Source organism: Marmota flaviventris, chromosome 1, assembly GCF_047511675.1.
Source record: "Marmota flaviventris isolate mMarFla1 chromosome 1, mMarFla1.hap1, whole genome shotgun sequence".
In the NCBI taxonomy this organism is placed as follows: Eukaryota; Metazoa; Chordata; class Mammalia; order Rodentia; family Sciuridae; genus Marmota; species Marmota flaviventris.
This window is the reverse complement of record NC_092498.1, coordinates 203,764,549-203,776,973: the sequence shown is the minus strand read 5'-3', so window position 1 is coordinate 203,776,973 and position 12,425 is coordinate 203,764,549. Positions and strand designations below refer to the sequence as shown.

General features: G+C 46.1%; 1 protein-coding gene across 5 annotated transcripts in view; it reads left to right on the top strand.

Annotated features, from left to right (window-relative positions):
• Scap (SREBF chaperone) overlaps window positions 1-12,425 on the top strand; it is a 53,396-nt gene that overhangs the window by 23,852 nt on the left and 17,119 nt on the right. For all 5 annotated transcript variants that reach the window (XM_027932297.2, XM_027932300.2, XM_027932296.2 and 2 more), the window contains exon 3: window positions 5,873-6,002. In XM_027932297.2, coding sequence (XP_027788098.1) covers window positions 5,873-6,002 — 130 coding nt within the window. The remainder of the gene's footprint in view (window positions 1-5,872; window positions 6,003-12,425) is intronic.

Genomic DNA, 12,425 nt, shown 5'->3' with positions numbered 1-12,425 from the left:
GGAGTGAGGGGGCAGGTGTACACAGGAGTGACACCCCTCTCAAATAGCACCGAGGGTGTGGCTTTCCCCTCTGAGCTTTTGTGGCTGTAGGGTTCAGTAACTGAGAGCTGAGGACAGTTCTTCAGATGACCTCAGTGCTGAGCCTTGTGCATGAGCTGCTGTTAGCTGCTCTTCCTGCTTGGTCCCTGGGTGCAGCACCTGCTACTTTCCTCTGGGAAAATCTGATGAAACTGGTAGCAAATGGGCATTGTGGCAAGAACTGTCTGTTTACATTTCCTAGAGGTTAGGGCCACTGGGACCCAAGGGGAGGCCCAGCAAGGCTGAGGGTGCTGTTGCTCTGGACCTGTTGTGGTGAGTGGGAGGTGTACCATAGTGTGAAAGAAGAGGGTGCCAGACTAGCTGGCCCTCCCCTGCCTAGCCCTGTGCAGGTCAGAGAAGGATACTCATGGTGAGACATGGTGGGTTTCAGCTTGGAGAGGAGCTTGGAATCATAGCAAGGGCATGCAAAGCCTCCTGAAGGCTGGAACCTTGCAGGTGCTTGAGAACAGACTTGGCCTCTCTCCCACTCCTTTTTCTTTGCAGGAGAACGGTACTGTCAGTTGTGGCAGACATCTCAGTTGTGGTGGCCTCTGCTTCTTAACTCTTTCCCCTCTCTGTCCGCCTCTCCTTCACGATTATTATGGTCTCTTTGGATCACATGCGGGGCTGTTCCGGAAGCTTACATACAGGGTGAAACTGCACTCACAGGGAGGTGGTTGGGAAATGAGATGGCAGGGAGGGTGCCTCATGCCTCACCCAGCGAGCTACTGCCGTGAGCAGCCGGGTGTGCTGCTGGGGATGCAGTGGCTGTGGACATCTCAGTGCTCCCCACCTGAGTGGGAAGTTACTGTCTAGCCAGGGCTCTGCAAACTAGAAAGGGTCAGGTAGTAAGTATTTTAGGCTCTGCAGATCACCTATTATAGTCTCTGTACCTATTCTTTGGTTTTTGTTTTTGATTTATATAACCCTTTGAAAATGTGAAAACTATTATCAGCTCACAGACTACACAAAAACAGGCCATGGCTTGGGGGTGTAGCTCAGTGGTTGAGTTCATACTTAGTATGCACAAGGCCCTGGGTTCAATCCTCAGCATGAAAAATAAACAAACAAACAAACAACAGCCGTGGGCTGGGGTTGTGGCTCAGTGGCAGAGTGCTTGCCTTGCACATGTGAGAGAGGCACTGGGTTCAGTCTTCAGCACCACATAAAGATATTGTGTCCATGTGTAACTAAAAGAATATTAAAAACAACAAATAACATCCATGGCTAGATTTGGGCTGTTGTCTGCCAGCTCCTGACCTAGCAGCATCAGCCATTGGTTGAGGGCTGCTTCTAGCTAGTGTTAATTCCTAGCACTTGTGACCAGTCACAGTAAGGCAGCACAACACTCTCAGGTGAAGAGGTGTAAGTCCTGGTATTTGGAAGTTGAGCTAGCATGCCCAGAATTAAGATCAGAGGGGATGAGCCAGGTATGGTCACATACTCCTCCTTGGGAGGCTGAAGTAGGAGGATTGAGACCAGCCTCAGGAATTTAGTGAGGCCCTAATCAACTTAGTGAGAACCCGTCTCAAAATAAAAAGGGCTGGGGATGTAGCTCAATGGTTAAGTACTCCTGGTTTCAATCCCCAAAAACAAACAAACAAACAAATAAATAAATAAATAAAATAAAGATCAGAGGGGATGAGGGTAGGGCACCAGCAGCTTCTGAGAATGTCTTGGGTACTCCTGTGGGGATAGGCCATATAGGAATGACAATAAAAAGGCGTGTGGCCAATGAGGGACGAAGGGTACCAGTCATAAGAGAGCAGGAGAGGAGGGCCCTGGTACTAGTGGACTCTGTAAGCCACACATAGGAATTTGGACTTCAGTTCCAGATCTGATTAGGAGATAAGGAGGTGATTTCAGGACTGGAATCAGTGATTCAAGCTAGGCCAGTGAATGATTCTAGGTGACAGTTGATGGTTGCTTCCTTTAAGAGGAAGCCATGGAGGTGGTGAAACATGGTTGATTCCAGATGTGTCTTGAAGGTGAAGCCCTTAGGATTTTCTGAGGACCAGATGTGGGATGTAGGAGAAAGGAGTTAAGATCAAAGTGCTTGGCTGAGCAGCTGGATGCATGGACCTGAGACAGGAAAGGCAGGGGAGGTTTTAGAAAACTGCTTTGTTTCCTCTGCCCTGTAAGATCAGGGTGCACCGAGATATAATCTGGTTTTAGAAACAAGTTTTGCAGAAGCAACATGGGGGTTGGTGGTAGAAACTCCTGGGTAGCTTCTTCCTCAAAAAAATGTCTTTGGTCTTTTATTCCTGATCTAGGCACGATAAGTGTTTCTGACATCTGAAAACTGCTTAACACTTTGCTACCAGGCTTTCCTTTTGGTTTGGAATGTGTGATCACTGTGGATAGATTTTTCTCTTGCCTTTTTTCTTTCTGTGGAATCTTTTTCTTGATATTTTTATTATAGCTATATTAAAAGGAATATATGTTTCTTAAAATTTTCAAATAAGCAACACAGTACAGGGCAGCATAGCATGATGTTAAGAAGACAGATGTGGGCCAGATTGCCTGTGTTCGCACACTGGTCTTGTCATTTTCTAGATGTAGCTTCTGCAGGACTCGTTGGGTTGCACTACAGCTTGAATGAGTAAATACATGGAAGGCACCATCGGTGACTGGCACATAGTAGGTGCTCCATAAGAGAAGCCATCATCATTGTGCCAGACAGAAACAGCAGGTCCACTGTGAGCCATAGAAGCCACATGGGGCACAGGCACTTTGACAGCTCCTGGGAGTTGGGGGACCCAGCCCAGTCTTTGGGGAACAGGGAAAGCCTTCCTGGAGAGAGAAATGTACAGCCCGGGCCTTGAAATGTGTTGCCATCAAGGAAGAGTGGGCAGGAATGTTCCTGTAGGTTCACAGCCTCAGAAGCAAGAGGGGACAAACCACGAGGAGTTATGTGGGATCTAGGACAAGGCTGGAGAAGAATTGAGTTGTTTTAAGCTTTTCAAAACCTGTGCGGGGCTGGGGATGTGGCTCAAGCGGTAGCGCGCTCGTCTGGCATGCGTGCGGCCCGGGTTCCATCCTCAGCACCACATACCAACAAAGATGTTGTGTCCGCCGAAAACTAAAAAATAAATATTAAAAAATTTAAAAACAAACAAACAAACAAACAAAAAAACCTGTGGACTTCCAAAGGGGGATGAAGGGAGGGGGATAGGAATAGGAAAGACAGCAGAATGAACAGGAGATAACTTTCCTGTGTTCTTGTATGAATACCCGACCAGTGTCCCTCCACATCGTGTACAACCACAAGAACGGGAAGTTATACTCCATGTACATATAATGTGTCAAAACACACTCTACTGTTGTGTATAACTAAAAAGAACATATAAAAAAACCTGGATTTCTAAGAGACTTTGTTCTAGGAAGTGGACACTGAAGTGTGCTGCCTTACGGTCTCCTTCTGCTGGAGTGTGCAGACTCCTGGAATCCATGGATGCTTTTAATCGTTCAAGAAACAGGCCATGTTTAGCGTAGTTTGAAGCTGACTGCTTGAGTTGAAAACCTAAGTTGATTGACTCAGCTGCGTGACCTTCAACCAGTGACTTAATCATTCTGTGCCTCATTTGTAGAATGGGTATTATAATAGCACTCACCTCCTAGGGAGAAGTATTCTTTGTTTTTCTTTTTAAATATATGTATATATTTTTTTAGTTGCTGATGGGCCTTTATTTTATTTATATATGGTGTTGAGAATCTAACCCAGTGACTCACCCGCTCTACCACTGAACCACAACCCCAGCCCCTGGAGAAGTATTCTTATAGCTAATATATGAAAGTGCTTACACTAGTTCCTGGAGCATACAAGTGACATATAAGAGTTTTCCCTTATTATTATTCAACCTCTCTCTGGGCTTCTACTTGAATAGCCTAAAAATAAGAGCAGATTCCAAAATAACATATGCATGTTCTAAAAGGAGAACAAAATCTGACCACATCCTATGTTTTGCTATGCAAACTTGGTAATCACAACTTAAACTAATTTTTATCACATTCTATCATAATTGTTTAAAAGAATCTTCCTTCCTAATCAGAGCATCTTGGAGACAGATTGTAGTGTTATTTTTTTGTATTCCCAGTGCCCAGCATGTAGTACATACTTAATGTTTTTTAAATGTAGGTGGGTAAAGATGAGAAGATTTCACAGATGAGGCCAAGTGGCCAGTGAGCTTATGAACAATTCTTTTTTTTTTTTAATTTTTTAAATATCTTTATTTTTATTTATTTATATGTGGTGCTGAAGATCGAACCCAGGGCTTCACACATGGTAGGCGAGCGCTGTACCTCTGAACCACACCCCAGCCCTGAACAATTCTTAGCATTGTTTCTTCTCCGCAAAATATACATTTAAGCCACAGTGAGACTGAAGGTGCAGCTCAGTGGTGGAGTGCTTGCCTCACACGCACCAAGTTCCAGGTTCTCTGCCCAGCACTGAAAAGAAAGCCCCAGAGATGTGACTGTCTCCTCCAACACATGGGTAAAATTAACTGGACTGACAGTATTAAGTGATGGCAAGGATTTGGAGCAACCACAACCCCTATTACACTGTGATGCTGGAAACATAAGTTTGTACAATTGCTTTGGAAAACTTTGGTAGTGTCTTAACCTAACCATATACACTGCAGGTCTTGGAAACCATTCTTGGGGTAGACCCAGCACAAATCAGAACTTATGGCCTCCAAAAGCCATATTTAATAAGCATGATCATAATAGCTTTGCCCTTAATGGCTCAAACTGGAAACAACAAAATGTTTCTTGACAGTGGAGTAGAAAATGCACTGTAATATATTCAGTCAGTGGAAGAGTGTGTGTGTGTGTATGAGAAAATTATCTATGGTGTGTATCAGTGTGGAGGAATCATTGAGTGAAAGCAACTAATCATAAAAGAATATATAAGTAGAATGGATTATTTCACTTACGTGACATTCAAAAATAGGCAAAACTGGGGCTGAGGCAGTAGCTCAGCGGTAAAGCATGTGCTTGGCATATAACATTTGTGCACTGAGCTATATACAAGTTATTTGTGAATTTTAAAAAGTTGTTTTTTTTTTTTAAGTGAGACCTAAAACAAAATAGCACATCTGTTTGTCAAGGCAAGACCAGTTTGTTTGTTTGTTTTGTTTTTGTGTGTGTTTTTTGGTACCAGAGATTAAACCCAGGGGTGCTTTGCCACCAAGCCATATCCCCAGCCCTTTTTTTTTTTTTTTTTTTTATGTTTTATTTAGAGACAGGGTCTTGCTGAATCACTTGGGGCCTTGCTAAGTTGCTGAGGCTGGCTTTGAACTCCTGATCCTCTTGCCTCAGCCTCCCGAGCCACTGAGATTATAGACGTGTGCCACCCTGAGCCTGGCTGCAGGGCCAGTTTTTAATTTGCACAAGATGTGTCCACTTGGTCTGATGTCACCCACAACCTCGTCACGTCTGTCCCTTTAAGGGGAGCAGTTGCTCAGCTATCTGAATCAGAATCCATCTGAATTTTTGTAGCACCCCTGCCCATTATTAAGTGTTATTTGATGGATTTGTTTGTTCGTTTGTTTTTAGTCTCTGAGAACATTCAACCAGTCTATCAACTGGACTTCCTTGTAGGCTTTATGTGTCAGGAATGTTGGGACCACCCCAGCCTTGGTGACTTCTGGCCGTTCTAGTGTTTTGTGCCCTTGTGTGGCCCTCCTGGCAGAGAGAGCCTAGCCCAGGCTGCTGTGTCCCGTGTCACCAAGGTCTCGCTGACTCTGCCCGCCCTGCATTCTCATTCCTCTCTCCTCTTCTTTTGTCGCAGCTACCCACTGCTGAAGCTCCCCCTGCCGGGAACAGGACCTGTTGAGTTCTCCACTCCTGTGAAGGATTACTCGCCCCCGCCCGCGGACTCTGACCGCAAACAAGGAGAGCCCTGCGAGCAGCCCGAGTGGGTAGGTGCTGGCCCGTCCTCTCTGGGGAGACCGTGGGCCGGCCGCTGATTGGCCAGGGTGGGCTCCACAAGCCAGAGCCGGTGTGGTCAGCCTGGGACTCGTGCGTTCACCGTACCTGAGCAGATTCATGAAGGCACCAGAGATATTTAGTTATACACTTAATGAATAACCTTTATTGAAAGGAAGCTCCAAGTGACGCAGAAGTTGGCTGTCCTAGAAAAACTGGGATCTGCCTTCAACCTCAGGGTGGCCAGCTGGGGCTGGGTTCATACCTGGGCTACTTGCACACCGTGGAGAGGTGTTACGTGACTGGCCATCTGCTTCTTCCCCATGGGTGGACATGAGAACAGCTGAGCATGGCTGAGTGTTCAGTCATCAAAATTACCCATACTGTTTTAATATTTGCATCCTGTACCTAATTTTTTCAGATGTGTTAGGTTCTACTTTATTCTCATGACTCAGGTAAAAAGTGCAGTACTTTTTGATCTTTTTTTTACAAAAGGTGGTCAAATGCTTCAGTTATTTAGTTCATATAGACCAACACTGGATTAGAACTCTCAGGCCTCCTGACCCCAGCCTACTGCTCTTTCCGGGCTGTGCTGTTCTCCATAAACTGTCTCTGGGCTCAGCACTTATGTTAATGAGAAAAAAACAGTTTCTCTAGTTAAGCTCAGACTGGAAACCTGCTTACTGCAACCCTGCTCTTGTCGTTTGGAGCATAAACAAGCTAGAGTAGCTCATCTCTAGGTGTTTTTTCCTGCTGTGTAATGGACAGTGTGCCTGTCCTTCTTACGTTGTGCTTTGGTTGTTGCTGGACTTGCTGAAACTCTTGAGGAGGTAAAGTGAAGTTCAGGGAATAGAGCTCTCCTACCTTCTCTTTGACAGCGATGATACCATTCTACCAGTTTTCTTTTTAGTTTAATGTAGCAGCCAAGTAACTTAATGTGAACTTTACTGTTGCTGAAATAAGAGACATATCTGGTGGCTCAGTATGTGTGACCACTGCCCATGGTGTCAGTAGGAAGTACACAACCCTGGCTTGGGGACTCTGCCTGTGAAGGTCAGAGGGAGCATGGTCTGATGATGGTAGAAATCATTTCTAAGCCAGGTGCGATGGCACACGCATGTAATCCCAGCAGCTTGGGAGGCTGAGACAGGAGGATCACAAGTTCAAAGCCAACCTCAGCGAAAGTGAGGCACTAAGCAACTCAGTGAGACCCTGTCTCTAAATAAAATATAAAATAGGGTTGGGGATGTGGCTCAGTGGTCGAGTGTCCCTGAGTTCAATCCCTGGTACAAAACAAAGAAAGAAAGAAAAGAAATCATTTCTATGGCAGCCTGTAGCTTCATGTCCCAGGTTCACGATGGGACCTTCTTGGTTTAAACCTCTCACTTTTGTTGACCTCGTAGTGTAGGTTTACTCTATAATGGAATGGATGGTTCCCAGGTCCTAACAGGTTAGACTTGTGTTTGTGGCTGTTTCTTGGCTGGTCGAGTTCATTGGGCCTGACAGTGAGGGACGGATGTTTAACAAGATCCCTGGGGGGTGGGGGGGACTTGGGGGTTGCAACTTCTTTTCTCAGTGCCCTTTGTTGGCCTGGGATGATGACAGTGAGTGGTTGTGCAGGGTCACTTGATGGTTCAGTAATCAGAAGTGTCTGTTTTCTCTTTCTGATTGGAGCCTCAATTCCCCTGTAAGATGGAGAAGGAGACTTGGGTCTCTGTGCAGCCTCCTGGTATCACATAGCTCAGTGGTCATCCCCTCACCTCCATTGACTGTCCACGATACAAATACAGGCAGTGAAACTGGAGTGGTGAGGGTTGTTTTAGTTACGAGGAACAGAAAACCCAAACCAGAGTGAGTGAGACTCCTGTAACTCTAGCAGGGCAGGGCTGCCTTTAAGCACTACATGGCTTTGACCTCTCTGGGTCAGCTCTACTCTTGTTCCTCCCAGCGGTGGCTCTAGGATGTGAGGGTGATGTCCTGTGACATCTGTCACCCCATTGATGGCTCGGGTAGACTCAGCTGATCTGACTGCCTAGATGGGTGTCCCTTCCCTCCCTTACTATTCTACGTGTGCCCCTCCCAAAGCCGTGCGCCCAGTGCATGAGGACTACCTTCTCTGATAAAGGAGGACCGTTTTTCGGTCAGGACTCCGTGAGTAGCTGTGCTCCCTGGTAGAACCTCCAGGTCCAGCAGTGGCTCTAGGAGCTCCAGTGGGTGGTTGTGAGGAGTTGGGGTGGAGCCCAGGACTCCTCACGTGCTCGGCAAGTGCTCCACCACTCAGCCGTGCCCTGGCCTTTCCAATCCAGTGGAGGCAAGGGAGTCCAGCTGGCTCTGAACCGGGTCCCCTGCCTGTCCCATCACCAAACCCTGTTGCTGAAGCTGGGTGCTTTGTTGTCAGCCTCCTGGCTGAGAAGGCGAGAGGAGAGGAGGCTTCCAGAGGGAAGGTGGGAGCACACCAAGGAACCGGGCCCCTCCTCCCTTCCTCATCCCCTGCTCGGTACTGCCTTTGCCTGTTTGCGGTGTGTCCACAGGATGTCAGGGACACCTAGAGGCCCACCGTCCTTGCGGAGATCCTGCTCAGGCTGGGAAGAGAAGATTTTTTTTTTTTAAGTTTAAAATAAATAAATGTTAAAGAGATATGGGTGCCAGTTAAAAGAGTCCCAGTGGTCAATGCTAGAATAGTTTTTGCAAAAAACAAACAAACAACAAACTATGGAATATATATATTTGTATACCTAAATTATAAATATTGGTAAGTCCACCCTGAGTCCATTTGATTAACTAAATGAATAGTAAATGGAGGATGTAGACTATCTCCTAGGTAAAAAAAAATATATATATATAAATAATTTATGTAGATACTCCTCTCTCAAGAAAGTCAAACATAACTCTCCACTTGCCAGGTATAGACTGCGCATAGCAATTACCTCCCAAAGAGTACGGTACCGGTGCCCACCTGCCATCCTAGTGACTTGGGAGACAGAGGCAGGAGGATTGCAAGTTTGAGACTGGCTTTGGTAACTTACTGAGACCCTGTCTCAAAATAAAACAAAAAAGACTGGGGCTGTAAAGCACCCCTGGGTTCAGTCCCCAGTATCAAAAAAGGAGTACAGTATGGAGAGTGTGAAGAGTGACTCTGTGGTGAAACCTGAAACCTGACAGGTAAAGTGACAGAGGCTAACCACAGTAAGGGTTGTGCTGGTGATATGTGCTCTTGACCTGTGAAGAGGAGGGCACTTTACCTCAGGGTCTTCCTCCCCGAAACCCACAACCCTAGACTAATAAGTAAAATATCAGACAAATCCCAATTGAGTTGCACCCTGCAGAACACCTGACCAGCACTCCTTAAAACATCAGGGTAGCTGGGTATTATGACTCAAGCCTGTAATCCCAGCAACTCAAGAGGCTGAGGCAGGAGGATGGCAAGTTCAAAGACCACCTCAGTAACCTAGCAGGCCCTGAGCAACTTAGCAAGACCCTGTCGCAAGATAAAATATAAAAAGGGCTGGGTTGTGGTTCAGTGGTTAAGTACCTTGGGTTCAATCCCCAGTATCAAAGGACGGAAAAATCTACCAAAAGCAGGAAAGTTGGGTTGGGCTGTAGCTCAGAGGCAGAGTGCTTGCCTAGAATGCGTGAGGCTCTGAGTTCAGTCCTCAGCACCACATAAAAGTAAACAAATAAAATAAACAAATTCTGCCCATCTACAACTACAAAAAAATTTAAAAAAACTTTAAAAAAGCAGGAAGTCTGAGGAACTGTCATAATAAATATAATATAGTACCCTGATTAAGATCCTAAAAGACAAAAAGGACATTAGGCAAAAACTAAGGAAATCGGAATACACTAGGAAGACTACCAAGATCAAGTGTCATTTATTTATTTATTTTTTACTGAAGATTGAAACCAGGGGTGCTCTACCTACCACTGAGCTACAGCCGCACCCCTTTTTATCTTTTATTTTGAGGCAGAGTCTTGTTGAGTTGCCCATGCTGGTGCCTCTTGGGATCCTCCTGCCTCAGCCTCACATGTAGCTAGGAGTACAGGTGTATCCCACTGTGCCTGGCTTTCCAAATTTATTTTTAAAATTTCATACATTAAGGTTCAGTCTTTGTGCTGTACTTGGTTTTGTGAATTGTTCGGTTTGTGGTTAAGCCCCTCTGATAGATGTTTAGAGAAATCTCATTGTGGTTCTAGTTGGCATTTCCCAGATGACTAGTGATGTTGCTCGCTTTTTCAAGGGAATGTTGTACTTGGCTGTGTGCTGCGTGTTTAACTGTTTGGCTCCTTTGTATTGAGTTGCTTTCTTTCCATGTGGTTGTGAATGGGGTGGGGAGGGAAGGAGCTCTCTTCTCCTTTGCTGAGGGGCTCTTCCCCAGGGTGGGTGGGGGAGGCAGCCTGCATTTGTTCCTCCAGAAAGGTCTCTGATTGACCCTGGAGTTCCTTTTGTGGAGTTTGGCCAGCTCTGAGTTGGAGTAAGGGCCTTCTGGGGCAGGAAAGGGCAGTTCCCCCTGGGCAGAGGGCAGGTTTTCCCAGAGGAGAAGAACAAAGCAGAAACAAGATTTTGTGACCTTGGGCAAATTACTCAATACTTTTTGCCTTAATTTCCACAATCATAAAATGTAGACAATAATTATACCTACAATAAACATTGTCCCAAGGATTAAGTGAAGGAATGCAAGGCCTTAGTCCAGTGCCTGCCCATTGTTTGCATTTAGCAAATGTTCTTGGGCTGTCACCATGGTTGTCATTGTCTTTGATTGAGTCTGGCTGGCCAGAGCAGCTGGAGAAGGAAGGTTCACCTACTTGGACAGCCCTGCAGTGTGACCAGTGGGAATGCCATAGGCTTCCCTGGCTCTCACCCGAGTGCATCGCCTCTCTCTGCTCCGTCGACTCCCTGATGGAGTCGGTTTGGTTCAGATTTACAGACGCCTGTGTTTTACACATAGTGAATGCTCAGGGAAGGTTTCCTTTTCTTCTTTTTCATTGATGCATTATGGTTGTACATAATGGTGGGATTCGTTGTTACACATTCAGGAAAGGTTTCTTGTTGAGTAAAGAAATGGCAGGTGTGGGCCTGGGGTTGTGGCTCAGCGGTAGAATGCTCGCCTAGCACGTGTGAGGCTCTGGCTTTGAAATAAACTTATGGTGTCCAACTAAAAAATAAATATTAAGAAAAGAAAAAAGAAATGTTAGGCTTGTTGAGGAGACAGTGAGTCTGCAGTTTTTCTTGGAGCCTGGTAGGTGGTAAAGTAGGTGGGACCAAGTTGAATCTGGGCTATTGAATTTAAACTAATCTGTAGGCAGAGGAAGCTGTTCCCTTAGAGGCAAGGCCACTTGTGTCATTGATAAGAAGATTGATCTTACTGAAGACCAAGATGACTGTGTCTCATACACCAGTTTGTTTTCACAGGTTTAAGGGGTGACATATTAGCCAGAAACTTATTTTGGTTGGTAGTCAGTGATCTGGTGAGGCCTGAGATTTTATTCCCATTTCCCTGAGTGAGTCAGGAAGGGAACCCAGTGGGCTCAGGGAACCCAGAGACCTTTGCCCGAGGCACAAACCGGGGAGTAGTGGAGCTAGAATTTGAACTCAGGTGGGTCTTCTGAACCTGTTCTTCCCTTTATCCTCCCTTACTGGCCCAGGCGAGAGGACAAGGATTGGAGCCCTCTTTTCCAGAAAAGCAGACCTACGGGAGTCCTCTATATTGTGTTCTGAAGGGAGCTGTAGGTGGGTCAATGTGAAGGTAAAATACCTGAGTTGGTAGTTCTGTCTACATGTGAGGGAAGGATTGTACTTAAATTTAGAAAAAGAAAATAATTTTTTTTTGTGTGTGTGGGGGGTTGGTACTGGGGTTTGAACCCAAGGTACTTTTCCACTGAGCCTTTCTTTTTTTGAGATAGAGTCTCACTAAGTTGCTAGGGTCTCACTAAATTGATGAGGATGGTTTTGAAGTTTTGATCCTCCTGCCTCAGCCTCTTGAGTTACTGGGATTACATGTGTGAGCCACCACACTCAGCCTAGAAAATAAAATTTGAGGACATACTCAGGTCTCCTGCACTGTCCTGGCTCTCCTAGGCCAGCCTGTTGTGGAAACCTGAAGCGTACACCAAGTGCCACCTAGCAGTCCACAGGGGTGGCTGAGTTTGTTCCATGCTGGGCTTCCAAGGCTAGTGTTGCGGTGTCTGCCTGAACCTGGACACAGACTTCCTCAGAAACCCTGAGCAGGGGTTTCATGCTGTAAGTGGTAGTGGCCCAAGAGGCCCTGCTGGCCCCCAGGACCTCAGTTTCTCCCCACGATGCTCATGCTGGGCCTTTGCTTCCTTAGCCTGGTCTCCATGAGCACTTCAGAACTGCTCAGGGAGGTGGCTGTAGAGGAAAAAACAAGCCTTGAGAGTCACAGCCCTGGCTTTTAATC